Genomic DNA, 1287 nt, shown 5'->3' on the forward strand with positions numbered 1-1287 from the left:
GAGCACAGAGGCGGGCCTTGCAGAGCTGCTGGCTCCGTGGTGGCACCGAGGACACGCCCGCCTCCCCACAGCGGGGCTGGGCTGGGGCGCCCGGGGTACCTGTCTCTCAGCACGTGGTTCCGGATCTCCTCCACCAGCTGGAAGGCCCGGGACAGAGGGGAGCGGAACACGTCCACGGCCAGGAGGTCCTTGTGCCAGGGCGACACCGAGGACTTGACCAAGATCTGCTGGACGTACGCCACCGGGGCGCCCACGTACTGCGGAGAGACGGGCGCCAGAGGTCAGTGCGCCAGAGGCGCCGCCGGTCCACCTCGGGCTGAGCAGAAACAAAGGCGTCCAGGCCCGGCCGGCGTGGCTCAGTGGCTGAGCGTTGACCTATGAGCCAGGAGGTCAGGGTTCGATTCCCAGTCAGGACACATGCCAGGTTGCGGGCTCGTTCCCCAGTGGGGGGCGAGCAGGAGGCAGCGATCCACGACTCTCTCATCATGGATGTTTCTATCTCTCCCTCTCCCTTCCTCTCTGAACTGACAGAAACCTATAGTTTAAACGTGGGCGTCCGCGGGGGGACAGCATGTCTGACCCCACACGAGGCTCCGAGCGCCCGTTTCGCCGACAGAGAGAAGGTGGCTGCAGGGCTGGGGGGGAGGCGGCGCCCTGTTTAGGGACAGTTTCTGTTTTACGAGAGGAAGGGAGCCACGCGGGCGGCGGTGCTGGGCACACCGCAGCGAGAATGTGTTTAATGCCGCTGAACTGGACGCATAAAGATGGTTAAGACGCTACATTTATTGTTAACACATTTCGTACCGCATAGAAATCTCTAAGACATACGCCAGGGACCGCACGTTTTTGGGCAAACTGCACGTTATTTAAATCATCATAATGCACTTTAGGTGTTGTTTTTCAATAATTACAACATTTTTTATTTACAAAAACAATTAAACAATTAAAGTTCCTAGTACTTTTTTAACGTATGGTACTGCGTAAAACATTTTCCTCTATGAAGAGGGACCAAACAAAATTTACATAAGTATCTAGATTCGCTCCTTTTTCCATGGGCGTGAAAAACGAGAACACTCGTGAGCGGTCCTTAACAGATGGCGCGCGAACACGAGAACACTCCTGAGCGGTACGGAATGTGTTAAGATGCGTAATTTTAAAAATTGGAAGAAAAAATAACCTGTCTCCTCCGCCCCCTGGAGCCCCGACTCTGTGAAGTGGGCGCATGGGGAGCTGCCCAGGACGCAAGGCCAGGACGCGCGGGGCCTGCGCCAGCACCAGCACCGGGAG

At 56.6% G+C, this 1287-nt stretch overlaps 1 protein-coding gene across 1 annotated transcript in view; it reads right to left on the minus strand.

Moving 5' to 3' along the window:
* Window positions 1-1287, minus strand: part of SCAP (SREBF chaperone) — a 39538-nt gene that overhangs the window by 15618 nt on the left and 22633 nt on the right. The window contains exon 3 of the mRNA XM_014540503.1: window positions 100-281. Within this exon, the coding sequence (XP_014395989.1) occupies window positions 100-281 (182 nt within the window). The remainder of the gene's footprint in view (window positions 1-99; window positions 282-1287) is intronic.

Source organism: Myotis brandtii, unplaced genomic scaffold (assembly GCF_000412655.1).
Source record: "Myotis brandtii unplaced genomic scaffold, ASM41265v1 scaffold246, whole genome shotgun sequence".
Taxonomy (NCBI): domain Eukaryota; kingdom Metazoa; phylum Chordata; class Mammalia; order Chiroptera; family Vespertilionidae; genus Myotis; species Myotis brandtii.